The following is a 13217-nucleotide window of genomic DNA, read 5'->3' on the forward strand; positions in this document are numbered from 1 at the left end:
TTTGTTTAAATGGGGCCAGAATTGAGCACATGTCGGGCGGCATTTTTAAAGATGGTGGCGGCCTGCTGGAATGCTAACTGGCTAACTAATGGAATGCTAACTAAGCTAACCCTCCACATCCTGCCCCCTGAGTACAGCGTAGCATCCCTCAGTTCTTCAGTGTGGGATCAGCAGTACACCGTAGCCTAGCATCCCTGCCACATAAAACTGTGGATGCAGAGAGGGTGTAACTGCACAAATCCTCTGAAACCACATTACGTTTTTATTCCGCTAATAAAAGGAGATTATGGCACAGAGGCAGATATGATGGCTCATAAACCCTCCCTCTCTAACACTGTGAAACACAGGCCACAGAGTCTGATCCGGGATACTGTTTGGCCGCGTGAGCAGCGACGAGAACATGCTGTTCTGTTCTCTTTCACGAGAGGTGGATTTCACAGCTTCCGTGGCGGACAAGCGTGAGACAGAGAGAGAGACAGAGAGAGAGAAAGAGAGAGAAAGAGAGAGAAAGAGCAAAGGAGAGAGCCCTGTGTAAACCCTCTGAGGTTGAGTAAACAGAGCCCCATGTTTTCTTCAGCTGTGCAGAAAGGTACTGTAAGCGAAGGTATGCTGAGTCGACTATTGTCAAATTTCAAAAGACAAATTCGATCTATTCGTGATGCACTCCACAGTATGAGTTACGATGGCTAAAACACTAATTGGGTTTATTCATGAGTAACTAATCGACAGTGGCAGGATGGGAGCTGCTGTTCATTTGAGGAACGAGACAGAGGAAAAGTGCCAATGTGTTACGTAATTGATGGCTTCCCTGTGACATTGAACTGGGACGTAATGGCATGAACAATCTGTGCAAAAAAAAACGAGCAGCTTTGATGCTGTCGTCAATAACGTCAACTGATAACATGAACTTGATTGAATTAACTGACAGAGAAGAAATGGCCAATTGAACGGTATGAATATTAATGACTGTAAGTGTGCTAAAGGAGTAGGTGGTATAGATCAGCTGTGTGCGCGACAGTGAACACCTTCCCCGTGCTTCCAGAGACAGCGGAATGCCAAACTTGGGTAAATGTTTTTTCAGTGTTGCCATGGGAGACAGGGCACACTGTTTTCGGAGAGCAAATGCAAAGGCCCCACTCATGGCCCCGTTAAAAATCGAGCTCTACGGTTAGATTGTCAAGAAAGCCTACGTCAAAATGTTTCAGCAAAGTTTTTCCAAAATTTCAGTCGTAAAGGAAAACTACAGTAAGGAAGTTCGACACAACACAATAACTTCTTCTAGTTTTGCACAGAGAAAGCCTCCCTACCTGCCTCCAAACCCCACCATCCAAAACAAATAAAACATGAGCATCAAATCAAAAACAATCTCTCTAAAAGTAAAAAGAGGATGGTAGCCATAACATGATAGTGGGATGGGTCCATCATGCCCTGCAAAAGCGCAAGTCCAGGAATCGCAGCCAAGGTCAGCCAACCCATCTGGGTCAGCTTTCAGAGGCCCTCTTGCAGTCCACTGAAAGCTTGAAACCGAACCCATGAAGGAGGTGACGCCAACTTAAATAAAGTAAATTAAACGATAAATAAACAATAAAAATAGAGTATGATTAGAATAATCATAATAAGGAGAAGAACAGCAGCACTTAAAACAAAAATTTGCGAAGGCGGGTGGGCATCTCCTTGTTTCTAAACATACAGTCCTACCCAATAAATTTTGTTCCTCGGGGGCCGAGCTGAAGGATTCGGCTAACCAGCCTCTCGCCATCACTGAGGGATGGGAGATTGCGAGGCAGGTGGAGCTTACTGAGTGGCAGCATGAGTAGAAGGAGGAGGAGGAGGAAGAGGAGGAGGAGGAAGAGGTGGAGGAGGAAGAGGTGGGAGAGACAAAGAGAGAGGGAGGGAGATAGAGAACACAGCTGTCATTCCTGCAGGGAACGTCGTCTCAAAGTACCAGCCGACCTGGGAGCAGAGGTGAAAAACTCCGGCTTCAGAGAGTAAAAGTCCTGACGACATATTTGTTCCAACCATGTCACTTTCCCAGCTAATTCTCTGATGAGCACAACTTCTCTCAGCCAGGTAGGTGTCAAGTGCACAGGTAGATAGTGCACAGGTAGAACCGATACACAGTACGACTTTCACTTGCCGCAGCAGGACTTCTCCACCTCTGCTCAGGAGCGGATCTGGCCTGTACAGGATCCCTGGGTCATTCGGACCGAATTTGGGCCGAGTCAGGGCCAGAGCCTTGCCAGACCAGACTAGACCAGACCGGAATCAGCAGGCATCTGAGAGTCTTTCTGAGGGGAGGCTGATAGAGGAACTAAATACCTGCACTCAACCCTCTCATCTGCTTCGGGAAGTTAATGTAACTTCCGAGTAAACTTCATAATATCTCAGTGTTTGTAGTTTCATTCAGCTCAGCTTTAAGTTTCTCTAAAAAGGTGCTATAGCTTCTGTAGTGTAGTGTGAAACTATATGGACTACATCTATCATCATCTAAGACCGCTAAGATGGATGCAGGAAGCTACACAAACAAAAAGGCAACAGAAACTAGCGCTAGCGGGCATCTGTGTCTGCTAATATGATTACAAAAAAAAGGGGGTGGGGCAGGGGGATCTTAGTGCTCTTTGAAACAGCACCTGCCTATCCAAAGAAAAGAACTTTCGCATGGTAGGCGTGTGTGTGTGTGGCGGGGGCATCTATGGGAATGAACGTAAGAGATAAAGCATGACTGTAGAAGTGCTCAAGTAAAGAAGAGAGGTTGGGGGGGGGGGGGGGCGAGAAGCAAGAGGACCCAAAAAAGACGACACCACCAGAGACAGGGGAGTCGGCTGGAGAGACTCACCCCAGAAACTGCGCTCCCGCTGGGCCCACCTCGACCAGGCGGCTGGCAAGGCCTTCGCCCTCGACCATGGGCGGCGGAGAGGCCAGCTTGTGGCGCTTGACCAGACGGCAGGTGATGCGCGTGGGCGCCGTGCACTTGCGCGGCGGGATGATGATGCGCATGCCGTTGTGGCGGCTACCGCGCATGGAGCCTCCGCGCGCGTCCACCATGAAACTGACCAGGAACCTGGAGACAAGAAGGGAAGGAAGGAGGGATAGAAGAGGAGGGAGGGAAGAGAAAAGATGAAGAGAGGAAGACAAATAGGAGGATATACAGACAGAAAGAGAGAGAGAGAGAGAGAGAGAGAGAGAGGGGAACAGACAGAAAAAGAGAGGAGAGGTTGTGGTAGACAAAAAGACAGTATAAAAAATACAAGTCAGTGGTGACATTGAAAAGGTAAGCAGGTTGCCCTGCCTCTGTGGCTATCAATGATGACCTTTCCCATGCTGTGACTATAAGAAAACACACACACACACACACACACTGAAACACATCCAGGAGGAAGAGAGTGTGTGTGAGTAGGGGAGAGAAAAGAGATGGAATTGCCTATGAATCATCTGACCTGGCAGTTAGTTCAAATTTAGACACAAACATGTTTTCACTCAGCATAAACCAAAACATGGATGAGACATTTGTTAAGAAACACCATGGTCAAACACAGCTGTGGGTTAAACCAGACCACAGTTAGTCGTTACTGTCTGTGAACACTGCCAGGAAAGAACACTCATAGCGAGAGAGGTGGTCAATATTACACTGGTGGTCAATATCTTCTGGAGTTACTGAATAACACATAGAATTCTCATAGAGTGGGAGAATGACATTCCGTGCCTCAACCAATCAGGAGTGTGAAAAAGACTGGTGGAGTGTGGTCAGTTCGAGAATGCCCCTCTGACATATCGATCAGATTCCATTCTACAGGTTGTCATCTCATCGCAATTAATATGTCTCATTCATCAACCGCGTGAACGCACATCATTTGTGCTTGAACTGCTCTTCAATTAAAAAAAGTAATTTTTGCTTGAATTTCTTTCTTATATTTAACCATTTACTGCAAAATCACATGTGCCTTAAGACAATACTCACTACAGTATGTACTTTATGTCATCTGATAATATGAATTAGGCATATCAGTTACTTGTATTAAAATATGAACTTTTAACCTGGCATTAAAAAAGACATTTTGTGGTTGTCTATTTCCAGTTCTACCTTACAATGCAACACTTTATTTAAGTAGAGGATAATGTTACCGATTGTCTTGAACGGGGTGCTAATTCTCTGTGACTAGATGCGCACAGAGGTTAGTGAATAAGAGCCTGTGCTAACAGAAGCCTAACCAGTCAGATGGGTGACCATAGCCAAATGTATCTGCAGCATGGATCTTTGTTTGAAACATAACCACTGCAGTGCGTGGAACAGGAACAGTGCTAAAGGCCTAGAGCGTTCTAAGAAAATTAGTATCTAAAAATAAAAACCTCATGTTTATCAGAACACAAAACACTCCTTTATTCTTGACCGAGAATCTGTCTAAGCTGCTGTCCTGTCCATGCTGCGGACAACAACGAGGTTAAAAGTTTAGAAATGAAGGAACTGAACTCAATCTCTGTGGGATTATCTATATTAAATATTTTACTTCTGCTTTCTGAACAAATGAAGGCCTGGCTCCTTCTGTTAACACTAGAACTGCCGCCACGAAGGGTCGTTTTGACAGTTTAATTGTCTTTAAAAAAGATGACTGTTTAAAAAGAAAAACAGTTGAATATAGAGTTTAAAATCAAAGGGTCAAAATGGCCGCTTCGGCAGTTCTAGTAGCTATAATCTAGCACTTGTAGCGTTAACTCTATCACCGTGAAGGGCAGAAACATCTTGGTGCAGATGTGTGCCTAGTCTCTGTCGAACGTGTCATTATTGTGAGGCATCTCACAGATGAAAACAAGCACAGACAAAAACAATAAAAGAAAGTGAGAGAAAAAAAACGAGAGAGAGAGAGAGGAATAAACGAGAGAAGAAGAAAAAAAGAAAAGAGATGCAAAGAGAAAACCGTGAGCACAGGAGGGTCACCTGGAGTCATACTGAGGAAGAGGAGAGGAGAAGCTGTAGGAGAAGAAACCAAAACAAATGAATAAATGAACGCTAGAACACCAGGGAGAGAGAGAGAGAGAGAGAGAGAGCTTCACTTCACCGCACTAGAGGTAAACAACATAAGGCATAAACGGTCAACGTAAACACTGCATGCCTCTAGCTCTGCAGTCAACATGAGAGATGACCGTCGACAGACCAGAGAGAGAGAGAGAGAGAGAAAGTGAAAGAGAGAGAGACTGAGTGAGAGAGAGAGAGAGAGAGAGAGAGAGACCGAGTGAGAGAGAGTGAATGAGAGAGAGACTGAGTGTGTGAGAGAGAGAGAGAGAGAGAGATGTCATGGGATAAAACTGTACTCAGGATTGGAGAGAGGAAAGATTATAAAGAAAACACTGGAGGATGATAGAGAGGAGTTGATGGGTAACTTGTTGAAAGATAAAGATAAATCTTTGGTGGAAAATCACAGGTTTGTGAAACAATACACATAGTGAAATAATACACACAGGCACATACACACACACACACACACACACACACACACACACACACACACACACACACACACACACACACACACACACACACACACACACACACACACACACACTTACCCTGAGTGGACAGGACTGGAGACCAGGTTGACATTGTCCAGTGTGTCTGCTGCCCAGCTGTACCTCCTCAGAGAGTCCGTGTCGTGTTCCCTGGCTGCCGCAAGATGCTATGGGGCAGAGAACATGCTGAGTGAATATGTGTGTGTGTGTGTGTGTGTGTGTGTGTGTGTGTGTGTGTGTGTGTGTGTGTGTGTGTGTGTGTGTGTGTACTGCATGTGTTTACATGAGTTTACAGCTAATTGTGCTATTGCATGTGTTCAATTATGTACGTTATAGTTTGTATGTGTATGTGTGTGAGAGTTTTTGAAAGAGAGAGAGTGTGTAATAGTAACTATCTGTCATAAAGTGTGTGTGTGAGTGGGTCGGGTATTTTGGTGGGCTTGGTGTGTATCTGTTTAAGTGTAATGTAACATAGGATGGCTTGACCCCTGCATTAAACGAGCACATTCTTGAAATGTAAATGGGTAGCTTATTATAGTGTCCCACACACTCACTCACACACACACACACACACACACACACACACACACACACACACACACACACACACACACACACACACACACACACACACACACACACACATTATCTGAGGGAACAGCGCATTCTCACTGCACATGCCTGTAGCATCCAGAACTTATAGGGAAAAAAAGGTTCTAGAAGCAAACAAACTTAACAGCCTCAAACTTAACAGCCAATAAGGTGACAATGATGGGGGTGGATCATTTCAGTGGAAAAAAAAAACTGCATTGGTGAACATCGCAATGCAATCTAAAGGAGAAGTGCTGCTAACAAACGCTAAAAGAGCTAACGAAGTCAAACAAATAGACCTAAGGCATTAACTCCTAGGAGTGGAGTGGAGGGATCAAGCTGGCTGATGATGCACTCTGGCAAAGTGTGTGGTTTTGCCCTCATCTGTGCCACATGGAGAGGGAGCTAAATGGGGAGGAGGGAGGGGAGGGGAGGGGGTGTCTTGTGTGTCCTGTACCTTATTATGGCGCTCAAGATGGACAGGCGTCTCTTTACAGAGACCCTGAAGCATTTGAAAACGAAACAAAAAAAAAACAAGAGAAAAGTCCTTCAACACACACACACACACACACTCATATACAGGCAAAGTCTCGCTGAGAAGACTGCCAAGCTGCTTTGGAGGGACACAAACCAGAGAACCACTGGCAAACTCCCCAGGCTGTCCATCAGGTGTGATTGAGATATCAGCAGATGACCTCTACAGATGAAGAGGTAGTGTCCGTCTATAAATCTAAAGGCAATCATGGCTTGCGTCCATTCATTTCTGTAAGATACTATGACATGACGTATGCCAAGATCACCCTGTTTTAGAGGGAGGGGGGCGTACCCATTCTATTATGAGGGAACACATATATTTAGCGACAACTGCAGCATGTCAGAGGCCATCAGTCTTTTAATGAACCATCAGAAAACATACAAACATACAAACAAAACAGTTGCCTGCATATGCGGATTGTGTTTACGTTTTAAAAGAGTTTTTGTGTAGTATTTCTTTTAGTCTCAAAAAAAAGGCTTAATCCATGAACGGGAAACTGGCCCATGACAAAGTTAATCTGCTAGGTCACTATTCCTCTAGGCAACTTTCGTTCACTTCAGGGTATTAACTTCTGTTCTCAACAAACTTCAGGGTATCAACTTCAGTTCTCAACAAACTTCTGACAGCAGACTATTAAAACATTCTAAATGATGACTTTCCTGTTACACCACAGTCATTTCCTCCACAGACATGCACACGTGTACATATGTCTATGATTTCTTGTAGGATTTCTCAGCCATCATCAGCAGCAGCAGCGGCAGCATTTGTCAACATTAGTCCTCCATCAAGCGCTTCACTTGAATAAGCCACAAGCCATGGAGGTGTAGACAGCACATCTGACACCTCCAGTAGCTTGTCTGAATGGGACTCATGTCCTTGAGCCACAGTTCGAGGAAAGGTTGTGTTCCGTTTGAGTAAGTTGTAGTTGTAGTTGGAGGTGTTGGGTGTGTGTGTGTGTGTGTGTGTGTGTGTGTGTGTGTGTGTGTGTGTGTGTGTGTGTGTGTGTGTGTGTGTGTGTGTGTGTGTGTGTCTGTGTGTGTGTGTGTCTGTGTGTATGACGTGTGTGAGTGTGTGTATGTGTGGCTGTGTGTGTGTGTGTGTGTGTGTGTGTGTGTGTGGGGGGGTTTACCGTCTCCTTGGTGGGGGCCAGGATCTCTTCGATCATCATGCTGTCCCGGGTGAAAGAGCTCCTGTTGAGTGTGTTGGACCTGTCCGAACTGAAGGAGCGGAGGCTGGTGTAGTTTACACGTTAGCACACCGCGCACAGCAGGGAGGACAGGGGCGAGAGCCGGACGGGGGTTGTGGGATGGGCAGGGTGCAGGGGGTGAGGGTGGGGCCAGGGGGGGCAGGGCAGGGCAGGGCGGTCAGTGGGAAGGGGTGGGCAGTGCAGGGGACGGTTATGGAAGGGGCAGGGGTGGTGATGATGAGATGAACAGAGAGAAAGAAAGAAAGAAAGAAAGAAACACACACCACACACACAAACAAACAAACAAACAAAGAAACACAAACAAAAACACGGCGATTACTGCATGCAACCTCCAGGGAGCAAGTGAACAAGTCACAAACACAAACAAAAAAACCCTCACGGCACAAGATGCACAGAATGATCACTGATAATGGAGGAAGTATGCATGGACTTTTATTTTCTTTTCGGTCTGAGAGAACATGAAAGAGAATGACACTGAAAAAGTGGAACCATTTCTTTGAAGGAGTTGGGAGAGTGAGGAGCATTTGATGTAGAAGATGACTAAGAAGATGACTAAAAGAATGGTCTTTCCCTCCAATCAACAGACAGTAAAACGGGGACCGGGAAGTCAGTGAGAAGGATGAAACCAATGCAAATATCACCTTTTTGATCTGCGCTCCAAAAAATGACATTTGCATTTTTGAAAAGCGAAAACAGTTGTGAGAGAGACCAACTGGTGGGGACGGTGTATCAACGATTCTCTGAGCAAAGGGGTTGGGGAGCGCAGGGACGCAAATAGATTTCTATTTGCAGTTGGGGTGCTTTTGGAAGGAGCGAGGCTGTGCTCGTAATTAACACAGGACCCTGACGCATTTGGGGCGGTGAGGGGTGGGAAGGGTGGGATCCACGTCTGGAGTAAACACGCGAGTAAGGGCTCAAGGGTTAGCTGGAACTCTCTGCATGGCTTTCGCCTACAGTCCTCATAACAGTGAGGACACTCTTTAACCAATACAGACAGCTCTAGATGTATATCTAAGACACACCTACTGGGTCTTTTTTTTCTACAAGACTTCTACAAAAGTTTTTGGACTCATAATATTTACATTTATTCATTTACAGACTTTTTTTAAAATCCAAAGTGACTTACGTGTCAATTATATTACAAGGGCCAGGGTTTAAGTGCCTTGCTCATGGGCATAATGGTGGAGACTGTGAACTGAACCCACAACTTTTCACTACTGTATGCTAGCCCAGCTCCTTAGACTCTGCACTACTAACGCCCAATAAAACATAATATCCTCACAGATCTTTACTACTAAATGTATCAGTCACACATTCAAGGTTTTTGGGTGTTAACTAGCAAAATACACATAAACTATGGGAACAACAGTGGGCATTAACAGGACTGGTCCTTTTTAAGTAAATCAGGAAGTAGTAAGTCAACTGAACAAACTAAAGACTCAAAGATCCTATTAACAAAGAAACTTTGTCGATTCTTTTCTTCCAGTTAGTGAAGTTATCCCTGGAGGCAACATGGTGAGGCATTCCAGTATCATTCCAAAATAAGCCACACTGAGAAACTGTGCACTGCGCATAACACACCAAGCAACGACAAGAATAATGCTTATAATACAATAAATAACAACACCATAAAAAACAACAACATGCCTTTGTCAACACTTCACTGACTGAGCAAAGGAGACACCACCAAGCAACAAAAACTTAATCCAAATCAGATAACATTAGCATTAAATCTGAGCACAAAAAAAAAATGTCACACACAAAAAACAAACCACAATCAAAATTGGCGCACTCCACAGAAAGAACTCAAAATGCAATGCTTAAATAACACATAAACCAACAACAACAACAACAACAACAACAACAACAACAACGATGACAAGAAGAACAACGACAACAGAGAGCCTCCACAAAGATTTTTGTCTTTTCAGTCAGATGAACTGGCGTAGAGGGGTAGCAACACACCACGAAACATGTTACCATGGAGACTGCAATGACCAGGGCGGGGGGGTTATAGAACACAACTAGAACAGCACCATGCCCTCTTACCTGACTTTAGGACTAGCGTAGGCAGGCAATACGGTCAGAATGGGGTGGTGTGGGGTGGGGTGGGGTGAGAGGGGAGGAGGGAGAGAGGTGGAGGAGAGGAAAAAGAGAGAGAGAGATTGAAAGCAGCGGACTGGAGAGGAGCTAGAGCAGGTGTGGCAACGTGATACTGGATGACTCTCTCTTTGCTTTGTTTGCATCAAGCTTGTGCTCTCTGATGTGGCAGGGAATCAGCATCAACATCGTCTTCATCATCACCATCATCATCGTCATCATTATCTTTCTCGTCAGACATGGAGAATTACTGGAAGTGGGTTACAACAGTTAGCCTATAGCTAGCCTGTAGCTAAAAGGGGGCTATAGGCTAACTGGTCTAATACACCTCCAGTGAATTATGCTAAGCTAGGCTAATGCTAGGCTAATGTTATTGCACGCATAGAGAAGAGAAGTTAGCATTTTCCTTAAAAGGAATTTGTAAATGTGTCTACATCTGTGTGCATTTGATAATGTGGTTGTTTTTGCAAAACACACACGTTGGTCCTGTGTTGGTTGTAATTGAACAGGATTCAGGAATTCTCCCATATGCTTGTATTTACATAATAAATAACATGTGAAGAGGCGACTGTTAAGTCTGACTTTGTGTGGAATGCAATGTGTTTTGAGACACAGCTGCTGTCTCACAGTTGTGAGCAAAGGTTCTAGAACAGAGCTCTGTTCTAGAATCTTTGGTTGTGAGGTATAAATCAGTGTCTTCCAAAGGCTTATGAAGTGTTACCTTCAAGTCAAAACAGTTCCATGCAGCCACATTATGCACTCCAAGGATGATGTGACCTGCCAGTAAGACTCTGGTTGATTTGCTGTCCGATCAGAGAGCACATGAAAATGCAAGCAGGCTATTGGCTGGGTCGAAATAAGGCAAACAAGGCATTTGGATTTCGCTCTGCGTTGAGACAGGAAGAGATGTTTGAGTTCCAGGAAAGTGTTCTTAGCCCCAATAGTGTCATTTACACAATGCAGATCGTTAAAGGAGGAATTCTGACAATTTTTCACATAGATCTCTGTTTCTAGAGGTCACCGAGTACTAGTGATGGGCAAATGAAGCTTTGGTGAACCACTGAACCACAGCAGTGTGAACCTAGCGACACTAGGTGAAAAGCAAAAAGATGGCCGCCACACTGTCATTTTTCAACATAAAAGTCCTTAGCAAACCAATATTTTTGGCTACATATACTGTTTGGGTAAGGACTTTTATGTTGAAAAATCTACATGTGGCAGCCATATTGGATTTTTTCATTAGTGTCGCTAGCTTCACACTGCTGTGGTTTAGTGGTTCACCAAAGCTTCATCTGCCCATCACTACCGAGTACTGTCGGTACGACCCCCCCACCCCCCGAAAACACTCGGTTCTACCTAGCTTGAGTTGCTGCAGCCAACAGCTAGAGCTGCCAGGCAGCTTCAGTGCTATACACTCTGGAGGCATGAACATAAGGGGCTCATGAACATGGCCCCAGAGAGATCTATGTGAACAATTGCCAGACTTCTCTTTTAAGATAATCTTCAAGCAGTACATAACTCAAAATATAGAGCTTTATACAACAATTGGGTTCTATGGAACTATTTATTTGTTTCTGATTGGCCGAGAGACGTTCCATGAGTTGGAATATCCCTTGACATAGCTTTATTTGGAACAGCAGCAGTGGACACCCAGAGGGCTCTGCCCCAAACTCCCATACAGGGCTTGCCGCGTGAACTTTCGTGTTCGCATCGCCGACAATGCTTGAGGCAGTGACATTGAATGGCGCTCCAATTTCCTGTGTTCTCATGAATGGTTCACGTGCATGGCTTGTATACTCAATAGGACACCTTTACAGGCGGCTAGATAATGAGTGCATCCTGTCACAACGATTGGATATTGAGTTTACCCTGTCAAACAATTGGATATTATCAGATGTTCCCCTGGGACAAAGAGGGGGATAGTTAGCTCCCACAGTCAGCTGTGTGTGTGTGTGTGTGTGTGTGTGTGTGTGTGTGTGTGTGTGTGTGTGTTAAACATTAGCCATAACATGACCCCTACCTTTCAACAGCATAGACAACACATGCAACACTTTAGGAGCCAATCTACAGTATGAATATACAGTAGATACAGAGTTGAGAAAAGTGATGGTGACACAGAGGAAGAGAGAGAGAAAGAGAGAGAGCGAGAGAGAGAGAGAGAGAGAGAGAGAGAGAGAGAGGAATAAAGAAATGAAGGAAAACAAAACAACTCAAACTAGCTCCACCATTGATTGCCGTTGTCTGTCTTTGACCTCTTTTCGAGAACGTGGCTGACATCTTTTCCGCTCTTCACATAGAGAGCGTAAGCTCTGGGATAAAAGGTGTGCTAAAATATTTTTACGAGGGCCTGTCATAATGTCTACTTGTCAGCTGCTGGCCAAGGACCATATTTAGGAGCAGCTGTACTGCCAACTGTCAATTAGCCTACTAGCAGAAGAGGAAGCGCACACCTTGTCACAGCATCTATGCTAGTGTGCTCTGTTACATGAACAGATTGCCTGTAACAAGACATCTACTCATGGTGTGTACAATCAATGTGTAGCATCTGCAAAAGGATCCTTACATTTTATATTTACTTATACATTTGGCACTTTTATCTAAGGTGACTTATGGCAATAGAATAACATTTAGGCTACAGAGCTACAGCTAGCAATAGAATAACATAGAAGCTACAGAGCTACAGCTACAGCCATAGAATAGCATTTAAGCTACAGAGTTACAGCTACAGCAATAGAATAACATATAAGCTACAGTGCACAGGGGACCATAGCTAGGAATTGCCACTGCATCTTTCAAAACTAGTACTAGAGGGTAGGAGTGCCTACATTTTAAGTACTAGTCAAAGTATTAGTATATATTATGATAGTTACATCTGCTTGGTTACCAAGTAATCTCTTTCATCACCACTGTAGTTTCTCCACAAGAATCTCAAAGTGGCTCCTTGGTGAGACTGCTGGACCACTGACTCAGCAACTGACCCCACCTGATGTCAGTCCTGATGTTTGCAAGCTACTTTCAATCAAACAAACTACTTACAGTCACTGAACTCATTGATATTACACTGACTCATCACTGACTGTAAACAGGCTAAGCTGTTGTACACCAAGTAAAGTTCCTCTGCTAGAAAGCCTCAAGCTAGCGTTAGCGTTAGCGCTGCTGTTGCATGTGAGGCAGGTATGGACTCCGGATGAGAGGGTCAGCTAAAGATGGACAGACCCAATCTGACCTCTTCTGACCCTGAGGAAGTGTCAGTAAACACACAAGCTTTCGAGTGTCTGTATA

The 13217-nt window shown here is 44.6% G+C and overlaps 1 protein-coding gene across 1 annotated transcript in view; it reads right to left on the reverse strand.

The window, feature by feature from the left end:
* Positions 1 to 13217, reverse strand: part of ank3b (ankyrin 3b) — a 146241-nt gene that overhangs the window by 36171 nt on the left and 96853 nt on the right. The window contains 3 exon segments of the mRNA XM_048232654.1: positions 2837 to 3061; positions 5563 to 5669; positions 7758 to 7860. Coding sequence (XP_048088611.1) covers positions 2837 to 3061; positions 5563 to 5669; positions 7758 to 7860 — 435 coding nt within the window.

This window comes from Alosa alosa, chromosome 22 (genome assembly GCF_017589495.1).
Source record: "Alosa alosa isolate M-15738 ecotype Scorff River chromosome 22, AALO_Geno_1.1, whole genome shotgun sequence".
Taxonomy (NCBI): domain Eukaryota; kingdom Metazoa; phylum Chordata; class Actinopteri; order Clupeiformes; family Clupeidae; genus Alosa; species Alosa alosa.